The 21,267-nt window shown below is 36.1% G+C and overlaps 2 protein-coding genes and 1 long non-coding RNA gene across 4 annotated transcripts in view; 1 reads left to right on the top strand and 2 right to left on the bottom strand.

Annotated features, from left to right (window-relative positions):
- LOC107153521 (cytochrome b5 reductase 4) overlaps nucleotides 1-12,350 on the bottom strand; it is a 79,829-nt gene extending 67,479 nt beyond the window's left edge. Inside the window, exons 1-2 of one of the 2 annotated variants that reach the window (XM_048804283.1) lie at nucleotides 12,129-12,350; nucleotides 6,423-6,576 (exon numbers count right to left, since the gene is read on the bottom strand). In XM_048804283.1, the coding sequence (XP_048660240.1) occupies nucleotides 6,423-6,576; nucleotides 12,129-12,203 (229 nt within the window). In that variant the 5' untranslated portion in view covers nucleotides 12,204-12,350. The remainder of the gene's footprint in view (nucleotides 1-6,422; nucleotides 6,577-12,128) is intronic. The other variant, XM_015499068.2, reaches the window with a different exon arrangement.
- Nucleotides 12,351-13,544: 1,194 nt separating this feature from the next.
- Ripply2 (ripply transcriptional repressor 2) lies at nucleotides 13,545-17,092 on the bottom strand. Its single transcript, XM_048789707.1, is given in 3 exon segments — nucleotides 13,545-13,814; nucleotides 16,835-16,920; nucleotides 16,922-17,092. Coding segments are annotated over 3 exon segments (405 nt in total). The 3' UTR covers nucleotides 13,545-13,666.
- A 6-nt stretch (nucleotides 17,093-17,098) lies between these two features.
- LOC125617175 lies at nucleotides 17,099-20,798 on the top strand. Its single transcript, XR_007348087.1, has 2 exons — nucleotides 17,099-18,779; nucleotides 19,947-20,798. It is a non-coding gene; the product is annotated as an uncharacterized LOC125617175 (long non-coding RNA).
- Nucleotides 20,799-21,267: the final 469 nt, after the last annotated feature.

The raw sequence follows: 21,267 nt of genomic DNA, 5'->3' as shown, positions 1-21,267 counted from the left end.
CTAATTTCAGAGAGCTCTTTTTTGGTCACTACTTCAACTCCCCATAGAGAGGAAAAGCCTTTTCCCACTGAGAACCCAAATCATATCACCTATCTCAGATGATTAAAGTCAAAACTGGACTACAGGATACTTCAACCTCATCTCACACTTAGCTCTGTAAGACAGTGCTTAAAGACAGTCCAATGGAAGACTCTGAAACATTTTATACCTACTAATCAATCTCCCAGAGGAAGCTACCACAATTTACTACATCACCATGGTTCAGACCACACACCCATTAATAATTTTTCATTTCTTCTTTGTTCTTTTTTGTAAGTCAGAGAGTCTCACAGATTAGTATAGAGACTCCTGAGGGAGCTCAAGACACTTTTGGTGGTCCAAGACCAAAAATTTTTCACAGTGAGACTAAAATGTTATGCCTTTTTAAATTCACATTCTTTCACAAATGTAGGGTTTTCTAGAGACTACAAAACGTGTGATGTAAGACTGGATGCAGAAGGTAACATGATAATACACTTATCGTCTACTGACACACAACATGGTTATTTACCAAAATGTAAAATAATACCACTATTCTGTTTTTCTGATTTAAAAAGTAGATATTTTTCATAAACGTAAGTACTATAAAAGATAACATATAGTGAATTTATGTGTTAGTCAGTTTTTTGTTGCTGTTACCATAATACCTGACAAGAACAACTTAGAGGGGGAAAAGTTTATTTGGGACTCATGGTTTCAGAGGCTCAATCCATGGATGGCCAACTCTATTGCCTAACGTGAGGTAGAACATCTTGGTGGAAGGGCATGGTAGAAGAAAGGTGTTCAGTTCATGGCACCTGGGAAACAGAGAGAGAGAGAAGGGGGCCAGGGACAGATGTGGTCCAGGCCACAGCTCCACAGACCTACACAGACACCCAGTACAGCAGTAACTATTATTCAAATTATTAGTCTATCAAATGGATTAATCCACTGATGAGGTTATAGCTCTCAATGTAATCACTTCCTAAAAGCCCCACCTTTGAACCTTGCTGTATTGGGGACTATATTTTTAAAACAAGAGTTTTTCAGGGGACATTAAAGATCCAAACCATAATAATTTTATTTTATTTTAAAATTAATATTAAAATATTCTTTAGGTTTCTTAATTTTAATTTCTAAGAGGCAAATATCAATTAAGATCATCATACAAAGCCCTTTGGGGATTCATGATAATTTTTTACATAATAAAGGGATCTTAAGACCAAAAAGTTTGAGGATCACTGCTATAAGCAAAATTAGTAATTTTGTAATCAGATTAAAAAATAATTTTTAGTTTTAAAATTCAAATATTTAACTCTAAAGTCCCATATTATATCCCATCAACAAAATTTATCTTAAGCCTATCATGTATGTACCAAGAATTATGTCACCATATTGTATTACTTCTATTTATTTAAATTATTCACCACTGTTCATGTTGTTGACTTCAAAATAAATGAGGAGGGAGAAGATATGTTCATAAGGTAAAATCATGGTATATTTCACTGTATTCAAATGTACAGCTTGATTTTTTTGTAAGTACTGTGACTACTTTGCCATCTTGTGTTCAGTAAAGAAATTGCACATTATTTTCATTATGTCTACCGATATTTATCTAATTACAACAATTGCTCAGAAAAATCTGCAACTATAACTGCAGATTTTTAATTCTCTCCCTCAATTCTGCTAATGTTTGCTTTATATATTTTGAAGCTCTGTTGACACATAAAAACACTAAGAACTCTTTTCATCATTACAAAACTTCCATATTTGTTAAAATTCTTGTCCTTGGTAATACTTTTTATCTGATATTAATATAATCCAACCAGTAAGGTCAAATCAAACTTTTACTTCCTGTCTAGATAATATACATTTTTCTACACATTTTGTTTCAACTTATCTGTAACTTTCAACTTAATCTATAAGTTATCTGTATCTCTAAAGTATACCTCTTTTTTTAATTTTTTTTTTTTTTTTTTAGGTGGACACAACATCTTTATTTTATTTTTATGTGGTGCTGAGAATCGAACCCTGTGCCTCATGCATGCTAGGCAAGCGCGCTACCACTTGAGCCACATCCTCAGCCCTAAAGTATATCTCTTATAGACATTATGTAGACAGGTCCTGATAACATGAACAGACACACACGCAACATAGACAATCTCTACCTTTTAATTAAAGCGCTTGGTCCATTTACATGTAGATTAACTATTATAGATGAATTTGAATCTACCTTTTTATTAATTCCCCAGACCCTAAATTTTCTGTCTCTGTTCCTCTCCCTTCCTTATTTTAAGTTAACCAATTTTCTATAGAATTTAATTTAGCTTTATCTCTTTGCATTATTTTTAATAACTGTTTTGAAAATTACAGTATATATCCATAACTTTTACTTGCTTACTTATGAATTAATATTATACCTCTTCATGTGTAAATTCATGTTTACTGCTCTCTATCCCCTGTTCTTTTTTTTTTTTTAGTTGTAGATGAATACAATGCCTTTATTTATTTACTTATTTATATTACGTGTGCTGAAGATTGAACCCAGTGCCTCACACGTGCTAGGCAAGCGCTATACCACTGAGCCAAAACCTCAGCCCTATCGCCTATTCTTTTTTTTTTTCCTGCAATATGGAAAAAATACGCTTTGCCCAATTTCCCCAGACATGAATCATTACCATTCAGGAACTAGCCAGCAATGCCTCTTGCAGACCCCTTGCAGAGTTCTAAAGACAAACCAGAGCCCAAAAATTCTTTCTTCCCTTAAACCCACCCATATCATTATTTACAGAATTCACTTTTACACTGGTATCAAAAAATTATACTAAAAATTTATCACTAAACTAACTTTATTATATTTTTTCCCTCTTAAATTTCTTTGCTAAATATCTTCCCTGTCCTGGTGACTTCTGCTTCTTATGTAAGACCACAATACAATGTTATAACTTTTGCTTTAAACAGTCATGTATTCTTTAATAGTGAAGAAAGTAAAATGTAATCTTTTCTCTTATGCAAACACTGTTTTAGTCAACTTTTTCACTGCTGAGATGAAATGACCCCACCAAGCACAACTGTTGAGAAGGAAGAATTTACTTGAGGGCTCATGGTTTCAGAGGTCTCAGTTCATAGATAGCTGGCTCCATTCCTCAGGGCTTGAGGTAAGACAGACGTTAACAACATGGAAGAAGAGTGTGGCAAAGGGAACCAGCTCATATGACGATCAGAAAGCAGAGAGAGACTCCACTGGTCAGATACAAATATATACCCAAAGCCATGCCTCAATTCCCACCTCCTCCAGCCACACCATACTACTTCAGTTACCACTCTGTTAATCACTATCATGGGATTAAATCACTGATTGGGTTAAGACTCTTAAAACCTGATCCTTTCTCTTCTGAACTTTCTTGTACTGTTTCACGTGAGCTTTTGGGGGACATCTCACATCCAAACCATAACAAATACCATTTCCTGACTTCTTGAGCTGGAAGTCAGAAATCACTATCTTTCGAACTGATGAACTCCTTTTATCATTTCTTATAGTGCAAGTTAGCTGGTAATAAATTCTCAGTTTAAAAAGTTCTTATTTCAATTTAGCCTCAAAAAGAATTCTGTATCTTTGTGAACATAAAATTCAGAGTTGATGGTAGCATATTTTTCCTCAGCAGTCATTTTATTGTTTCTTGGTATGTTTTCTCTGACTACTTTCAAGATTTTCTCTTTATCTTTGACTTTCAGCAAATGGATGTGCCTAGATGTGGTTTGCTTTCTATTGACCATGTTTGGATTTGCTAAGCTTCTAAATTCACAATTATATGTATTTCTTCAAATTTGTGAAATATTTTGCCTCTATTCTTCAAATATTTTTCTCATTCTTTTCCTCCTCCTGGAATTCTATACATATATATTAGACATTTTTATCTTCTCTGACAAGTCTCTGAGACTGTCTAATTGTGTTCCTCTCTGTTCTTCAGATTGGATAATCCTACTATCTATCTGCAAGTTCACTAAATCTTCCTTATATCACCTCCAAACTACTATAAAACCAAATATCAAATTTTTAAAAAAATTTCATATATGCTAATTTTTGGTTCTAGATGTTCATTTTTTATAATTGCTATTTCTCTGAGATATCCTATTTATTCATTTTATACATACATTCTTTTACTTCTTTGTATACTTATAATACGTACTTTAAAATTCTTGTGAATTAAATTCAAACACCTGGATCATCTCCAGTATGCTTTTTCTCTTCAATGTGTTTAGTAACTTTGGATAAGGTAGTAGAAACTCTAGATTCTGTTATATTCCTCCAACAAATTTTGTTTTAGTAGGCAATTGACTAGACCCAAACTCAAACTCTTTCCCATTTGGGAAATTGAAAATTTAAAGCTTTCTTCAATGTTTTAGTTTTGGGGGTACTTATAGTCTGTCATATATGCAAGAAATAGTTTATATTCTTCTCTGGATCCTTCTTTCTTTGAATTTTCTCCTTCACTTTCTACTTATTGCAAATACCCCAATCTCTGTCTTCTAGTTCTTTAAGCCAGTAGGGGTGCCAGTCTCCATCTGAGTTTTATCTACATTTCATGGCATTAACACTTCAGACTTAACCTCTAATTAAATGCCATAAGAAACAGGAAACTTACCCAGGGACATTCCCTTCTACTAAATACAAATGGCCCTTGTCCTCTAGTTTCTGTCCACTTTCGGTTGCTCACCAGGTCTTTAGATAAATTTTTCTTTTTATATTTTGTCCTGAGGTTGCTGGAGTATTGGTCCAATAGAAGCTAATCAGCTATAACTAAATATAACTCTGCATGTTATTTTAGAAAAACAGTATAACTTTTGCCAATTTCAATGGAAACATAAGGAAAAGAAACTAATGAAAAATAAATGGATTTCTCAAGAATTTAAAGTAATTTTAAAGAAAAATAACTAAGGGGGTACATTTGTGAAAGTTACAGGGTGGTAGACTATCTTAGGACTTCTGGATTTAAAAGCATTCATTTATTTCCCATACTCCTGAAAACTTTCTAAAATAAATGTTAGGGATAAATAAGATGTAAATCCACAGAGACATAGAAGTCAGAAAATGAAATGACAGCAATGAAGTTTTGGAAGCCTAAGAGTCAAACGGATAAGTGATAACATACTTCACAGAATGAAATAAAAGGTGAAAATAAAAACCTATGGTAAATTGTAAGGGAATTCATGAAAAAGGCAACTTACTCAACAGAACCCCCACAATTTTTAAAAATTATAACAGCTATGAAGAAAAGGACAATTACATTTAGTCACAAATTTTCTTTTACTTTCAGTTGGGATTACATTAGAAATTATTGGTAATCCTTCCCCTTTAAACAGAGGGTATTAGTAGTGTTATGGTTTGTATGTAAAGTGTCCCCCTAAAGTTCACATAAGACAATGCAAGAAGGTTCAGAGGGGAAATGACTGGGTTAAGAGACCCTTTGAGGTAACATACCCCCAAAGCCACTCCCTAATTCTCACCTCCTCCAGCCATACCCTACCAGCCTTCCATTACCACTCATGGTCCACATCACTCAGTGGATCATGATGTAAGCTGCTTCCCTCTGCCACACTCTTCCACTGTGATGCTCAGCCTTATCTCAAATTCCTAGGAATGGAGCCAGCCTTCTGTGGACTAGGACCTCTGAAACCATGAGCCCTCAAATAAACTTTTCCTCTCCTAAAATTATTCTGATCCAATCCTTCGGTCAAAACAGTGGAAAATCTGAATAAAACAGTAGATGTTTAGTATGTCTGACTGTCTCAAGAACATCACTGTGGAGACTGGATGTACAGGTTCACTGTATCTATTACTATACTTTTGTCTCTCCGAGACGCCAGATTGTTGGTTACCATGAGTTCTGCTTTCATCAGCTACACCTCTCAGCTCATTTCTTCAACTATTTTGGAATTTCTAAGTTACTATGAGCTAGAAAAAACAGGCAACTAATATTGCCACATACATTAAGTAATAAAATTTGCTGTAAATGAGAACTAAATATTTGGCTTTAATGTAGGCCTTCTGATTTCCTTTAGAGTCTCTGAGACTGTATAAACTGTGTGCTACTGAATAATTTTACCTTTGGCATTAAACTGCCTGGCCAACACTTGTTTCCTTTCAAAGGGAACAGAATATGGGGATGTGAGAGGAGGGAAAAAAAGTTTCATTTCAGAAACTTTCTGCATCAAAATGTAAACAGTTTCATAAAGAAAGAACACTGTCTAAGGCCAGAACAATATTATTTATTGCCCAGTATGGGCATATTTTTGTTTTCTAATTCTGAATCTGATCACCAAATAATAAGACTATGTATGATATGTTATAACAAAAGGAAAATCCAGCACATTTTTTAAGTTATTTAATAACTACCACCTACCTCTTATGCATATCCAACAATCTTCTTTTTTGTTATGTTTCTTAAGTTCTTCTTCAGTTACGTCAATTAACCTGCCTTTTAATCCTGTTAGGTCCTTTCCACTTTTGGACAGTCGAATCCAATCCATAAGACTTCTGCCTTGTTTTAAAGGTACCTAGAAAAGGAAAAAGGTTGAATTAAATTTGGAATCTTCAAGTTAATTGCTTTCCCTTTGTCCTGAGACTTGTCTTCAGAATACTGCATTACTTTTATTCTCATTAAAAAAAGATAAAAATGAAAATCTAACAATTCTACAAATCCTCATAGCTTTAGGAGGCATCAACATTGTTTTTGCTACATTAGAATTATAAATAAAAAATTATTTAAAATATCTGGGCTATGAAGTTTCATCATAATGGTATCACAATATAACAGGAAAAATATTCAATCCAAAGTCAGAAAACATGTCCTTATCCTGGCTCTGTCATTGATTATGTTAGAACAGCCACTCTCAACCAAAATTTCTTCCCCCTAAATATACAGAGATTTGAGGAAAGAAAAGATACACAAATGATTGGCTATCACTGACTTTCTTTGAATTATCACTACAAACAGAAAAACTGGAATAACTTCGCATTAAAAATGCTTTTTAAGAATCCACTGAGAAAGTTTATCACAATGGAAAATAATCACACGTAGAGAAGGCCAACCCCTGGCCAACCCTGACAGATTTCTACATAGCCCTGAGCTAAGACTAGTTTTCACACATGGTGGTGAGAGTGAAATGACTGAAAACTTATGAGGCTCTCAAAGCCTAAAATATTGTAGTTTCTTGATATTCGTGGGAGATGTGTTCCAAGATCCTCAGTGAAACCAAGGATAGCAGCAAACCCTATATATGCTAGCTGTTTCCTATATATAAATTTCTTTTCCCTTCTTTATAGTTTCACAGACAGGAGCTCATTCTTGCTACAGATCTTAGCAACCTAAGCATACAATTTGTTTTTTAATCCTTAAGATGAAAAACTTTAACCTCTTCACTTAAAGGAAGCACTTTATGGTTTCTCTGGCATACCCAAATTGTTAGCATCACTACTCTTGCACTTTGGGGCCAGTATTAAGTAAAATAATGTTACTTGAAGATAAGAATTACAATACGCAATAGTCATTCTGATAACTAAGAAATGGCTTCTAAATGATTGACAGGTGTGTTGCCCATATGGTTTAGACTTGCTAGACAAAGAAATGTTACATATGCTAGGCAGGATGGAAGGGGACTGCACAAGATTTCCTCATAATACTTAAAACAGCATGAAATCTAAAATTTATGAATTGTTTATTTCTGCCATTTTCCATTTAATATTTTCAGACTAGAGTTGACTGTGAGTGACTGAAACCACAGAACACAAAACCATGAATAAGAGTAGACTACTATACTTACCATAAGGTCCTTTTAAGAAAACGTCTGCCAATACCTGATTACAGGATTTACTAACAGGATGTTCTGGGGTTTGGTTTGGTTTTTAAAAATACACTTTAAAGTCTTTTAGATGAAAAGCTGCTATGGTCTGAATGTGTTCCCCAAAAAGCACATGTGTAAAATTAATCCCCAAGGCAACTGGATAGGAAGTTGTGGCCTTTGAGTGGTTTTATAAAGTTCATAGGGGCTTCACCTCATAAATGCATTAATGCTGATTATAAAAGGGCTTAAGTAGGAGGCATAACAATACCAGACCTTAAATTATACTACAGCGCTATAGTAACAAAAATAGCATGGTACTGGCAGCAAAACAGACATGAAAACCAATGGAACAAATAGAAGATACAGAAACAAACTCACCTAAATATAGTTATCTTATACTAGACAAAGGTGCCATAAACATATATTGGAGAAAAGATAGCCTCTTCAACAAATGTGCTGGGAAAATTGGAAATCCATATGTAGCAGAAGAAAATCTTAACTTCTGTCTCTTACCCTGAACAAAACTCAATTCAAGGATCTAGGTATTAGAAGAGAAACTCTGTGTCTACTAGAAGCAAATGTAGGCCCAACACTCGATCATGTTAGCTTAGGAGCTAACAGGTTCAACAAGACTCTTAAAGCGCAAGAAGTAAAATCAAGAATCAATAAATGCGATAGTATCAAACTAAAAACCTTCTTCACATTAAAGGAAACAATCAAGAGAATAAAGAGAGAGCCTACAGAATGGGAGAAAATCTTTGCCATCTGCACCTCAGAGCATTAATCTCCAGGATATATAAAGAACTCAAAAACACCACCAAGAAAACAATTGACCCAATCAATAAATGGGAAAAGGAACTGAACAGACACTTCACAGAAGAAATACAAATGACCAACAAATATATGGTGACACAGTTACATCAATGCTTATAGCAGTTCAATTTACAATAGCTAAACTATGGAACCAAAGTAGATGCCCTTCAACAGATGAATGGATAAAGAAAATGTGGTATATGTACACAATGGAATAATACTCAGCCATAAAAAAGAATGACTTTATGACATTTGCTGGTAAATGTATAGATCTGGAGACGATCAGGCTACATGAAATAAGTCAATCCCAAAAAATCAAAGTTTGAATGTTCTCTCTGATATGTGGATGATAACACACAACAAGGAGGGGAGGGAAAGAATAGAAATACAGGGGATTAGACAAAGGGCTATGAAGGGAAGGGAGCCGGGAAAGGAAAGACAGTGGAATGAACCTGACATTTTTTTCCTATGTACATATATGAATACATCACAGTGAATCTCCACATCATTACATCCAAAAAACTGGGATCCTAACTAGAATAAGACATACTCCATGTTTGTATAAATATGTCAAAATAAACTCTACCAAAAAAAAAAAAAAAAAGGATGGCTTAAGGCTGCTCTCTTACTCTCTATGACTTCCACAATGTTCCACCAAAGGCTCTTTCTAGATGCAGGCTCTTGACCTTAGACTTTTCAGTCTCCAAAACTGCAACAAATCAATCCCTGTTCTTTACCAATTATCCAGGCTTAAGTATTGAGTAATATATAGAAATGTTATTAATATTTCAATCAGTTAAGACAACCTAGTGAAAATTTTTTCTGTAACATGGCTACTATTTATATTTAGTATGTAACATAGTACCAGAAAAAATGTTTAATGCAAAAGCAGGCACCTTCAAGTTTTTACACCTCACTTTCCTGAATCATACTTATTCCATGTACCGATTTATCCCCAAAATAAACAAATTAATAGATCTGTGGTACATTTCCAATTTCACATTTCACCCTGAATTTTAAATCTATATTGTCCCATTCTGACTGTCTGTGAAATTCTCCAGGTTTCTTGATCCCAATCTTATAATTTATTCATTTGAAATGATTTTTTTCCTATCCCAAACCAAAACCACTGGTCTCTCTCCATTCCATAATCCCCAGGGTAGTTAATTTTTAGAAATGCAAGTCAAATTATGTACCCTCCCTCCTTCAGCGGCTCCTCATGTTACCTTATAATAATGTCTCCAAATTCCCTAGTGCTTTACCAGATCCTTCATAATATGGTCATAATTTGTTTCAAAAGATCAATGATTTAATTTTCATTTCTTTCCATTATATGCTTTAGCCAAATGGGAATTGATTCCTTGATTACTATCAAGTACTCGCTCTCAAGGGTTGCTTTTTCTTCCTAGATTTGCCCCACCCCCACCCCCCAGAAGTCTCTGGAAGGCTTCTCTGATTCAGGCTACTTTTTGATCATAACACACTACTGTAGTATTTATGGTATTATATATGACTGTTTATTAATCTTTGCCACCTATGAGACTACTTGAAATCAGAGGTCACATCTCTACTAAGTAGTATATAAATACTGGTTTATGAGTTATTAGTAGAAATAATAATAGCCATCACATACTGAATGCATTCTCTATGTCAAATTCAAATCTGTGAGGTTTGAATAAAACCCTAGGGTAAACAACCTTTACTGAGTGCTTACCAAAGCTGTGCTAAGAAAAAACATTATCTTACTTAATCCTATGAATAATCCGATAAAATTGGTTATTTTCAGTTATACCCAAGGAAACAAATTCAGAGATTAAGTGATGGATTTGGGAAAAGAATCCATGTCTTTCTCACTTCAAAATCTACACTTTTTTAACAATTATGATATACAACGTCACCAACTAGGTTTCATTTCCTTCAATCTATATTTGTCTCATCCAAAGTCAGTTTCCAACATGGTCAAGATTATCTTGTTTCACACACACACCAAAAAAAAGAAAAGAAAGAATCTTAATTTATTTTGAATTGCACAATAATATTATTTGTTTTCTTTATGGATTCAAAGACTCACATTTGCCATCACCCTCTGTGTAACTTTTTGTCTTTGCCTCTAAGCTTTTCCTTTAGATGGATGTTGAGAACAAGGATGGAAGTTTTAGTGGAGAGAGGCCACAACTCATAATCTAATTCTGGAAAGGCTACACTATAATCCAGTGAGTATTTAGTTTAAGGAGAGAAAGAGGTCAAGGGAGGAAGGGACACATGATTGGGTGGCTGTTAATAGATGTACAGAGCAATAAATGAAATATCACAGACAAAATCACATCACAAGACTATATGCTCCAAGGCAACATTTCTTAACCATTTTCCTTTCTGTGAAATGGAAATACTGAAAGCTTCTATTTCAAGGGTCGTTATGAAGATTAAACAAGGTAATACAGGAAAAACACTCAAAACATATATGGCCATGAAGCATTTAATAAATCTCAGTTGGTATTATAATTGGGGATACAGACCTCGGAGAAGCACGCGAAAAATACAGATTCCTGAACCCATGTTTTAGTCTTAAGTCAGAATTTCAGGTATAACTAGATAAAAATAAGGAAAGTCGGTGAAAGTCCTAAATGATGCTAAGACTCAAGAGTCCAGAAATGAAAAGAAAAAGGAGTATCCTAAATAGTTGGAATTCTCAAAAACAAAACATGAGGAAGTGGCTACAGAACAAAGCATTAGCAAATAAGAGAAGCAAGCAGCATTCAGGTTTAAGTGAACAGGGGTCACACTTTTTACTATATTTTGCAAATATAAAATGTATTTGCATCCCACCTGTTGCTAAACGTAACTATGCTTAACAAATACTCTAGCATTAGTTACATTAGCTCCGAAGTCAGCAAGTGATATCAGTACAAAAGGCATGTTGAAACAATCAGATACCTGAGAGAAAGGCAGTATGATTTGGAGAGAAGTGTCCATAAACCTGAATGGAGGTTTGTGGACATTAGTCTTAGCTTCTCAAATATTCCCTAGCTCCAAAAATCCCCACCACTGCAGACTGTCTCTAGTCGTCACTGTTTAGTCCTTCCCTCCTGCAAGAGAACCCACAACACTCACAACTCCTTCGGACAATGAAGAAGAGATCAGAGAGGACAGGTTGAAGGGAGGGAAGACAATATTAAGTACCCAAAATAAGACAAGCATGGTGAGTGGTCCTGTCCCAGAGATCTGAAATTAATCCAGGGGAAAGGACCTAAAGGAAGGGGACTAACAGCGGGAAAGAAGGACTAGCGGGTGAGAGGAAGGGAATGAGAGTTCCAGGACTGATGACCAGCAAGGGCTGAAGGGAACGAAGGCTCCAGAGGCGGACAGGCGGTGAGGGCAAAAACAGACTGTACTGAAGAGCGAAACGCAGGCGGGAGGCGAGCTCTGGGCGCCACCAAGTGTCACTGGCTTACCTTGCTACGCCCCCCTGAGGCGACGCGCTGCTGAGAGCTGGGGGCCGGGAAAGACTGAGAAGGGACGTTTAGCATCCTGGATCTCTGGCCCGGGCTCTGCCCGGAGTCGCTCAATCGGCTGGACCCCTCTCAGACCAGATTCTCCCGCTCCGGCTCTGCGGCCGGGCAGAGGCCGAGCCCCCGACCCACTTCCGGGGTCTCCAGGGGTGAAGCACGCCATGACGCAGAACGTTAGCGGAGGGCGGAGCCAATGGAGAGAGCGCCGGCGGGGCGACAAGAGGGGGAAAGTACGCATGCTCAGTGGATCCGGCCGACTAAACTTCAGCACTGGATGGAGGTGACAGCTATTTCGCGGAAAGATCAGAGAGTGAAGCTGTTCCTCAGCCCTGGTGCTGATCGAATCCGAGAATATATTATTGTAAAGTCTTGTTAACCCAGAACATCACTGTCTGTTCGTTGATAAGCGGTACGATTGTACTACCTGAAATATGGACTAAAATAACACTATTACAGCATTCTGATTTCTTTGAAATTCTCTCCTGTGAAACACCAGGCTGTACAGTAAGAAGAATCTCACAACTACCTCTGATCTTCGCCTTTACCTGCTATCATCCTGGAATATTACAGAGATATGTTTACTTGTAATTACATTGTTTATTGTGAGATTGGGTATGAACTAAAAAGGACTTCTTGACCACAGTTTACTATATTACCGTAATCCGGCAAATTTCTCCTGTTTTCTCTCTCATTAAGAAAATTGATAATGTGAATAACGTTTCATATCTACCAAATAGCTCCCCTTTGGACAAAAAAAAAAAGATCAATACTTTTCCATTCTGGTCTTTAGTCTCCAGTTTTTTAGGTTTCAGGTAAATCATCCCCATTTAAGCAGTTTGTTTTAATTATAACTATCCCTTAATGTAGTACAATAAATATTGGACACCCCACACTATTTTACTACTAGATTTAAGAAGAGCAGACAAGAATTATTATCATTATTTCTTTATAATTCCTAAAAGTTTCAGAGTCCTACTACTGACTTCCTTTCCAATTGTAGAATAATGATTTTAAAGTATTTTTCACTATCTGCTAGCAGACACATAATAATAAATGTGTGCTTGGTAACAAAGTGATATTCTTCATTATCTAATAAAATAATGTTATCTGTAATTACAACATTCCAGTGAGGTCAGTACAAAATACTAGATGTTACAACATCTAGTATTCAGAGACTACATATTGTCATTCTTTGCAAAATTATACATACAGGTAAATGTGTAATTTAATGAAAAGACCGAAAATATCTCTGTAAGCCCCAAATAGTTATAATATAATCAAGACATTTGTAAATGGCATTTATTTTAAATTTCAACATTTAATTCTAATGAAGGGATAAAAAAGTCAATACTGCCATAGTATTTATATAATATTTCCTTTTATTAATAAATTATATACAAATAAATTAGTTTAAAAGATTATGATACATTTATACACCAAAGCCCATGAGCTTTGAATATCATCAAAAGTAACTAATTAGATTAATTTTCACAGGTCAGCTGCTCAATTTCATCTTCACTATCGGAATCTTCATAAAATGAAATTGTCGCTTGAATTGGAAAAATTTTCAGAAGAGCTTCTGCTTCTTGATATAAGTAATCATAACACTTTGATTTTGGCCAAAATAGCCTGAAAGAAGCAGACAACATAGTATGCTTTATTTTGTTCACATTCAGAATCCTCATACTTATGAAAACACCAAATTTCAAGAGCACTGTACCCTTTGCAATAGATGTATGCATTTAGGTACAGCCTTAAGATAGTTTTAAAATGCTACTATCACAGTTTTCATAGAGTCTATTTGCCAATAATTAATGGCTAATTATTTTAAATATCTATCCAAACTATAAAATAGATCAAACAAATTTATATAAACCCTACATAAGCATAAAATCAATATTTAGCTTACTTCTAGTTTCTACATTCCTTAAGGGGAAAAAAAATGAATTCTACCACTACAATACCAATTCCAGTGATAATCAACTTTATAAAAATGACAAATATTATGCACCCTAAGCAAGGTGTCCATCATCTACTGCCTTGTTTAAAACTCACAGGTTTAACTATTAGTAATAGATGTAGCCAATACACATTTAGAAAGTACCATAACCAATATTTTTAAAAGTTGGTCTATGCATTTACAACTTGAGACATAGAAAGGCTACCTTTGACACAGTCTTGAAACCATCTCTTCTCATTTCCCAATCAATTTGGAACACTATACTGAGATATTGAGAAATGATATAGGTTTCAAACAAATAATTTGCCTGTAAGCACCATTATCTCAGAATTTTTAATATCTGGCAAGTGTTAATATTGCCACTTGGCTTTCTATTGTGTTTTATCCAAGCACAAAAGGAGAAGAGATAAGGCTGAATTACTGACTAGAGCACAGTTATTTTAGTTTAGGATGAATAGCCCTGTGTATAAGTGAGTGATTCTAAAAAGCAAAGGATTATATTATAATCAGTATTCTCAATTTTAAATTGTGGGAAAAAAGACAATGATGTTTATATATGTTTCTAGCAAAACATTTTTAACGTTTATAATTTTGATGCTTAAATATGTAACTATGGGTTATTCACTCAATAAATATTGGGGTGATTCCTTAAAATGCCAACATAATTCATATATCAAAGATGAATAAATCATGACCCCCTACTCTCAGGAATTTGCAATTGAGTGAAAAGATAAATAGTAGTCAAGATATAAATTAATAAAAATAAAATAAACTTAAGAGAAGCATAATTAAATTGTAAAAGAAAGTAATTGCTTATGAAGATAACAGTTTACTTTCTAATATTTAATTGGAATTGCCAAACCTAACAAATGCTGGTTAGTTGTTATCATCATACTCTGCCCAGAATTTCCCATTGTGGACTATTTTTCTTCCAGGGACTCCATATTTTACTGAATTACTCCCTCTTCTGATTCTTCTTACTCCTTTGTGGACTTCTCTTTCTCTATATACTGGTGAGATACAGGCCTTCCCCCAATGCTTCATTGAGAATGATCAGTTCCCACCCCTCGGTTACCCAGGATGAGCTGAGTACTCACTGTCATGAATTCCCCAACCCTTGATTTACCATAGACTCCCAAGCTTATACTTAATATTTTAACATATATGTAGCTCTCTACCTGATATCTCTATTTTATTGCCCCATAAGCATTTAAATATGACAAATGGAAAGTTGGATACATTACCTTGCACTCCAAATCTGTTCTACGCATTAATTTATTTCTTATTTCTTTCTCTTTTTTTTTCTTAGTGCAAGACTCACCTTGTCATCAGAAACTTGGGAGGAATTTTGGCTTTTTACCACTGCTTCACCTATCATATCCAATATATCTTAAAGCCAAACTTTGTCACCTAAGTATTTTCCAAATTCACCCAGACCCATCCTCACTTCCAATGTCTTAGAAAAGCTTATCATCATTTCTTACCTGAACAATTTCAATAGCTTCCAATTACTTTTGGTGTTCTAAATTATATATAATTTCCTTAGTGATTTTTTTTTTTTTTGGAAACATAAATCTGACCACACCACTCTATGGTTAAATCCCTTGAGTAATAAGCAAATTCATCTATAGAGTAAACCTATGAGATCTTAACAAAGCTCTGTATCAAGATGTACAAGCTCTGACCTCTGGCTACCCTGCTGGAATGACCACAGCTTCACACACCCAAATTCCATTCTGCCCCCACCTCCCCATCCATCTGGTTAACTTCTTCAAGACTTCAGGCAGTCACAACCTGTGATGCACACCTCCCTGAGCTCACTTAGGCACTTCATGCCCTCTTCGCAACTGTAAAACTGACCAAAATAAACTCCATTAGGACGTTTACAAGGTGCTGTCATTTTTTCCTATGTTCTTCAACAACTGCTAACACATGGTAGAAAATTAATCAGCATGTATTAATTATTATGTGCTATCTATAAACACATACATCCTTTACAAACATCATACAGCTCTTCTTTTAACAGCTCTCTGATGCAGGAAAATGGCATAATTATTAACCTTTAGTCTGAATAAGAGCTACAAAGAATCTTACAATAAAGGCCCACTTCCAGGGGCAAGAAATAGTAAATAGTTTCTCCTTGTTATGTTAAATAACTTTTAAGCTCTTTTAGGATTACCCTTAGTAATCTTTAGGATTTTTTTGTTACATTTTCATTTTCTCTCATGTGTCAAGCTTGATTTTCTGTGAAACTGCAATCATTAACTCCATTCTTGCTTCTGGTTTGCAAGAGAATGACCTACCACTCACTTCTGTCTGGTATGAAGTCAATTTCATTCCAACCCTTTGGGATTACAAACAAAACAAAAGCGAAAACCATTTTTAGGCACAAGATGTCACCATTCTACTTTTCCTATACAATACATGTTCTCTTTTTCAACATATTCCTTAAGCATTTACTGAGTATGCACCGATTTAACTGTTCTTTCAGGTGGGGGCGAGCACTCCTACATTTTTCAGTCAGATGAGTAACCCACCTCTGTGAGTGGGATGAACAGAGTAACCTTAAAGATAGATTTTCCAAGAAAGAAAAACTACAGGATCAGCTGCCTAGCTGAGCTGCGTGAAGCCTCCAGCCTCTCCTTGGGGATGGAAAAGCAGGAAATCTTCAGTAGGGCCTGTTACTTACCTGACTGGGTGTGTATACTGGAAAAGCTTTCCTGAGGCTTGAATCATTCCTGGACCATTGGGTATCTGGGGACCAAAGGAGATGATTCGCAGTTACCATCCACCTCCATCTCAAAAATGGAAATGGGCACGCCACAGAGTCTCTCAAGCTTGCAGGAAATGTGACCCCCCCCCCCCCCCCCCNGCGGTGGCGGCGCGCGCGCTCGCAGGCTGCGCTCTCTGAGTTCTCCGCGCTCTCCGCGCTCTCCGCAGTTTCCATGGCGCAGCCCGGATCCGGAGAAGGCAGCTGCCAACTCGTGGGCAATCCTGGCAGCTTCCACCAGGTCCGACCCCCTGGCTTTATATAGCCCTTGCGGCCTGCTGCATATTTAGAAGTTCGCACCCTATCTGCCCCTCTCTCCCCACATAAACAAAAAGGCTGCGCGTGAAGGCGCACCGGGCTGAACTCCGGGTGTGAACGCGTGCAACTCCCAAATGGCCCGAGAAGGGGTTTTGTCAAGCGAGTGTTAATCGCCCCGGACACATGGCCGCGGTGAAAAACAACATTCGCCCGAGCAGCCAATTTCCAAGTGAAGAGGTTAGGAGGGGATAAAATTAAGCGATTCTACACGTTTTGTGTATTTCTGCAAAAAAGCCAAGTGGTTGGTAATTGATCGACTAGTCTCACGGGTTTTGGGCCTTTGGCAAATGCAGCTGGATCTGCGGTCTATGTTCTGAAGGCTGGACATGGACCCAAATGAAAAGGAATGGCTTTAATTCCTATTTCTGCAACAACTGAAGAAAGGTCGGTGGGGGCGGGGGTTGTGGATGGACTTCTTAAGAAAGAAATGTCGGGTTTTATTATTATTTTTAATGTATTGATAAGCTAGGTTCACATATTTACCTATTATTATTTGGAGATCATAGAAAATCATTGGCAACAAGAAGAGATGTGAATGTTTCAGTCAAGAGGGACAGAGCCTGGAATCATATGATTTGGGCATAAATAATGGCCCATATATCTTCTCATACCTGTGATTTTCTCCCAACATCTAGTCAATATCCCCTTGCAATTAGTCTTGAGGTTCATATCTCTACATTTTCATCATTACTTGGCATGCTGTCACTCATTGATAACTGGAGAATTCTTTTGTGAAGGTGGGAATATGTGTGAAATAATAATGAAATCTTAAATTACCATATGAAACAAGGTAGTGGTTCTTTCTGACCTGTTTCACTTATCTGTTGAGGTCCATTAAACTTGGTGATTCTTCAAATGGAAAATGATATATAAATGTGATAGTTTTTTTTCAAAATATTTTAAATAATGAAGCTGATTTTTTAAAAAGTTGTAGGTAAAACCTTGAATGCAAGCTGTGTTGTCTCCACTATTCATTCAATTGCTTCTTAAGAAAATAATCCATTTAATTAGCACCTAAAGGCCTATAATGATCTACCTGCTGGGAGAATGAGAAATGGTTTCCTTCAGATAATGAAATTAATGAGGAGAGATACCCAGTGCATGTCTCGATAACCTAGAATTATTGTTAGGCTAAATAAAATAAAGCTTAATGAATGCTAGTTGCATGACTGATGCATAGTGAATCCTCAACAGATTATAAGCTATTATGGTTTGGATATGAGGTGGATCTCAAAGCTACTGCTAATACAGTAATATTCAGAAGTAATATTATTAGAAGGTGAGAGATGTAGTCTATTCAGTCCGTCCTTGTTTGAACGGACTAACTGGGTAGTAAATGTAGGCAGATGAGGCTTGGCTGGTGAAGGTGGTCACTAGGGGCATGCCTTGGAAGGGTGCATCTTCCCTATCACACATACCTTCTCCTTCCTTGCTTCCCAGAGGGGAGCAGCACTCCTCCCCTGGGTCCCATCACCCATGGCATGCTGCTTCTCCTTGAGCCCAGAGCAATGGAGTTGGCCATCTATGGACTGAAATTCCTGAAACTGTGAGTCTCAAATAAACTTTCTTTCTCTAAATTGTCCTTGTCAGGTATTTTTGTCATAGTGATATGAAAGCTGTCTGAAATATAAGCTCTTTAGAGATGTTGGGCTATCTGATGAAATGGCTCAATATTTCAGTTTCATAAACATCTTTGATGTGTCCACAAGATGTTAAGTAATACATTCATCATATATAATGGTGAATAAAGTATGATCCTTATTGTCAAGAAGATTGTACTCATAATCTATGGCCATTACAATGGCCACATAAGTAGATTTCTAAAAAGGACACATCCAAAAGCAAAAATATATTTTAGGCAGAGAAGTGACAAAAGGGAGGGACTTTAAAAAAGTCTATTTAGGAAAAACTTCTTAGAGTAAATGAAGCTTCAATTGATATTTCTAGAGGATCAATCAAAGGATATTATTGTCTGTGTATGTTGGTTCAGAGGAGGGAGGAAAAGGAATGAGTTATTTCAGAAGCAGAGAAGTGGCTGAAGAGATGTAAAACTCTTGGACTTCTCAAAGCCTAACATGCCATGCTAAGATGTTTTGACTTTATTTTAAGTGCTTATGGAAGATTTTAAGAAGGAATTTTAAGTGGAATGATAACATTGCATTTTATAAAAAATCACTTCGGCAGCTAGGCACAGTGGTGCATATCTGCAAGGCCAACTTCTCTGGAGGCTGAGGCAGGACGATTGCAAATTCAAGGACAGCCTTAGCAAGACTCTCAGGAATTTAGTGAGATTATGTCTCAAAATAAAAAACAAAAAGGACTGGGGATATAACTCAGTGGTAAAGTGCCCCTGGGTTCATCCCCCAGTACCAACAACAACAAAATAATTTGGTACCCTCTGGGAAGAGGGAGATTGAGAAGGCTGATGCTGGAGAAAAGGAGACCATTTAAAGATTGCTGTAATTGTGTAGACAATACATAAGAAGATATATGCTAAGAGTGCAGGTGAAAGGATAGACTTGAAGGAAATGGAATTCACAGAACTAAATGCTGGGTAGACTTGAGAATAGAGTCTAAATATGCTTCCATGTTTCTAGACTGGGTAAGCATGTGGATGAAGATGGCTCATACAAAGACAAAGAAGAAAGGGAATATAGGAGAAAGAGTATACCTTTATTTGTTTATTTTGTTTTATTCTTTTCATGGTCCACAGGAGGAAAAAATACCAAACTTGATTTTGGATCTTCAATCAGTCAGGACAGGCTGGGTGATGCAGCAGTAAGAAGGAAGTCCAAAATCTCACCAGCTTAAAATAGCAAAGACTTATTTCTCACTCATGCTATATATGTCCATTGTAAGTCTGTGGAAGATCGGCTATAAATCATCTTCACTAGAATGCAAGCTGATGGATCCTCTTTTCTCTAAAATGTCACCAGTTTACAGGGAAAAGGCAATAAAATTGTGTGCCAGTTTTCAAAGGTTTCTGCCTAAAGTAACAATATCACCTCAAATAAATTTCATTGGCCAAAATAAGTCATGTGACACACCTAATTTCCAAGGACCAGGGAAGTGTATTTCCACTCTATTCCCCCAAAAAAGAAAACCAGAAATAAACAACATATAAGAGTACCAAGTCTGCCTTGCTGACTGCTAAATATTCAATTTACTTTCCTTCCAGCATATAAAATACAATTACCCCCAAAAAAGAACCCAGAAGTGATCTAATAGGTTTGATTAGACTTAGTAACACATACATGAAGAAGACATCACAGGAAAAATCCAGAGATATGAGATCTGGAGCTCAGTAGAAAATTTAGGACTAAATATTTAAACATGGAAGTCATAGGCAAGAAAATAGTAATTAAAACAATAGGAATCAATCCATTTTCCTGAGGGAATTTTGTAGTTTGAGGACAGGACCCAGGACAGAGCTCTGGAGATCAACATTTGATTGTAAGGTGAAAGAATATGCAAAAAAGAAAAAAAACAACTCACTAAAAAGGAATAGTGATAGGTAGTAGGTGAATCTGTAGAGCAGGTGTGGTGAAAACATGGGGTGAAAGAATTTCAACAAGGAAGAAGAGGTTCAAGGCAGTAAGTGCCATCAAGAGGCCAAACAAGATAAGGGCAAGTGTTAATTGGATTTGGCAATTAAAGGGTCTTGAGTGACTTTAGAAAAACATCACTTGAGTGTATGGGAACAGAAGTTTGACATGAAGTAATAAAAATAATGAGTTGGAATTATAAAGAATTATAAGCCCATAAATATAAAGAAATACAGAAGCATAATATAATTAAAGGTAGAACATATTTATATGACCACTCATTATTTTATAATTTTATACTAAAGTTCCACTAGTGCTTACCACCTTGAGAAGGAGAAAGAGAGAGAAGTGGACTTTGGGTCATTAGAAGGACTTATTTTTAGGGTAGAAGAGGTAAAAGTATGTTTATAAGTTAAAGAGAGAAGTCAGGAGAGGAGAGGCCTCTGGAGACAGAGGATTGGGTGATGGCTCATGGTCCCCAAGGAAAAG

Source organism: Marmota marmota, unplaced genomic scaffold (genome assembly GCF_001458135.2).
Source record: "Marmota marmota marmota unplaced genomic scaffold, marMar, whole genome shotgun sequence".
Lineage (NCBI taxonomy): Eukaryota > Metazoa > Chordata > Mammalia > Rodentia > Sciuridae > Marmota > Marmota marmota.
The sequence above is the reverse complement of the archived record's forward strand: the minus strand, read 5'-3'. Positions and strand labels throughout refer to the sequence as shown.